Consider the following 1,730-nt stretch of genomic DNA (forward strand, 5'->3'; position numbering starts at 1 on the left):
GATCAAAGTCTGATCAAATCCTGATCAAAGTCTGATCAAAGCCTGATCAAATCCTGATCAAAGTCTGATCAAAGTCTGATCAAATCCTGATCAAATCCTGATCAAATCCTGATCAAAGTCTGATCAAATCTAAAGATTTGATCATTTAGAGCCCAGATCAACAGCAGGCCTGAGCTTTACTTAGTATCTCATTAAACTGGAAATGTTTTTATAAAATTAGTTTAAATAATGAAATCAATTATTTAAAAATATAAACCATGTTTGTTTATTGAGTTATTTATTTACACACAAAGTGAGATGATTTCAGTGGTTAAAATGATCAGAGTTTCTCTGATTCTCATTAAAAACACAGAAACCACTGAGCCGAATCTCAGGTGTCTTAATGAATGAGGGAAACACGAGCAGACAGGAAGAACCCAGAAGTTCTGGTACCGAACCGGAACCAGGTTCTTTAAAACTGAGGGAAAATGAACTGAAGCTGGTGGAGACCTTGCGGCTTGAAACTAACAAACATCTGAGGTGAAATAAAACTGTTGAACTGGTTTTATTGTCTGAAGAACAAGTTTCTGATCAAAACATAAACCTAAATAAACAAACAACAAACAAAAAAACAAACAAACAAACAAACATTACGGAGATGATCGTAAACAAACCGGAACAAAAAACGGGTAAAAACAAACAACATGGAGTTTGTTCGGCGGAGAAAAAAATACAGAAAATAGTTTCAAATGAACTTAAACATAATTTAAAAAATCTTTAAAACAACAACGTTACCTTTTCTTCGTCGCTGCGCGTCACACGTGTTTTCCCAGCATGCAGCTGCACTCTGAGCTGACWGAAGCCCCGCCCCCGGAGCTGTACGGACAGCAGCGCGGACAAAAAGGGCGACGAGCTGACGTTAATGATTCTGTCTGTTTTAATAAGAAACATCACGAGTTAAACAGGTACTCTGTATTAAAACAATATTTTATTTTTTTTATCTTCGTGTATCTTTATAAAGTTCATCATGTCAGGTTTTAATCTCCTGTTTTTATTAGCAGGAAGTGARGCTGCAGGACAGCAGAGTATTTCCGGTCTGAGGCGGTTTAGTTCAGTCTAAATATTAAATTAATATAAATATTAAAAGTCTGCAGGTTATCCTGAAACACAGTCCGCTGCAGCTCTGGGTTTTGTCAGATCCAGTTCCAGAGTTTTTGATGGCCCCTGCAGGATCCGGGTCCCCTTGTGACAGACAGGAAGTGGTTTCAGTCGGCAGACATGTTGGACAGGGTCTGACGAGCAGGACATGAGCTTCAGACTGGGTCAGAGAGTCCTGCAGACCTCCTGGACCAGGTCCCCCTGGGGCTACAGGCTCCAGGCCGGCTTCTGGTCCGGACCCGGACCCAGCAGGACCCGGTCAGCTGCAGGCTCCGTGAACGTGTTCAACAGAGAGATGAAGAGGAGGCAGAAGAACTGGGCTGCTGCTCTGCAGGACCACCACCTGTACGACTACCTGAGGGACCAGGTGAGACCACAGACCCCTGAGCCCCCAGCTGAGGGACCAGGTGAGACCACAGACCCCCTGACCCCCCAGCTGAGGGACCAGGTGAGACCACAGACCCCCTGAACCCCCAGCTGAGGGACCAGGTGAGACCACAGACCCCCTGACCCCCCAGCTGAGGGACCAGGTGAGACCACAGACCCCCTGACCCCCCAGCTGAGGGACCAGGTGAGACCACAGACCCCTGACC

General features: G+C 45.1%; 1 protein-coding gene across 1 annotated transcript; it reads left to right on the forward strand.

Moving 5' to 3' along the window:
* Positions 1 to 790: 790 nt before the first annotated feature.
* LOC106535416 (NADH dehydrogenase [ubiquinone] 1 alpha subcomplex assembly factor 5) lies at positions 791 to 1,506 on the forward strand (the record flags this gene model as incomplete). The annotated part of the gene is given in 2 exon segments (XM_014032415.1): positions 791 to 944; positions 1,041 to 1,506. A coding segment is annotated over 1 exon segment (221 nt), but the record flags the coding sequence as incomplete, so codon positions are not given.
* Positions 1,507 to 1,730: the final 224 nt, after the last annotated feature.

The sequence above is a fragment of the Austrofundulus limnaeus genome, unplaced genomic scaffold, assembly GCF_001266775.1.
Source record: "Austrofundulus limnaeus strain Quisiro unplaced genomic scaffold, Austrofundulus_limnaeus-1.0 Scaffold1445, whole genome shotgun sequence".
NCBI classification, from domain to species: Eukaryota; Metazoa; Chordata; class Actinopteri; order Cyprinodontiformes; family Rivulidae; genus Austrofundulus; species Austrofundulus limnaeus.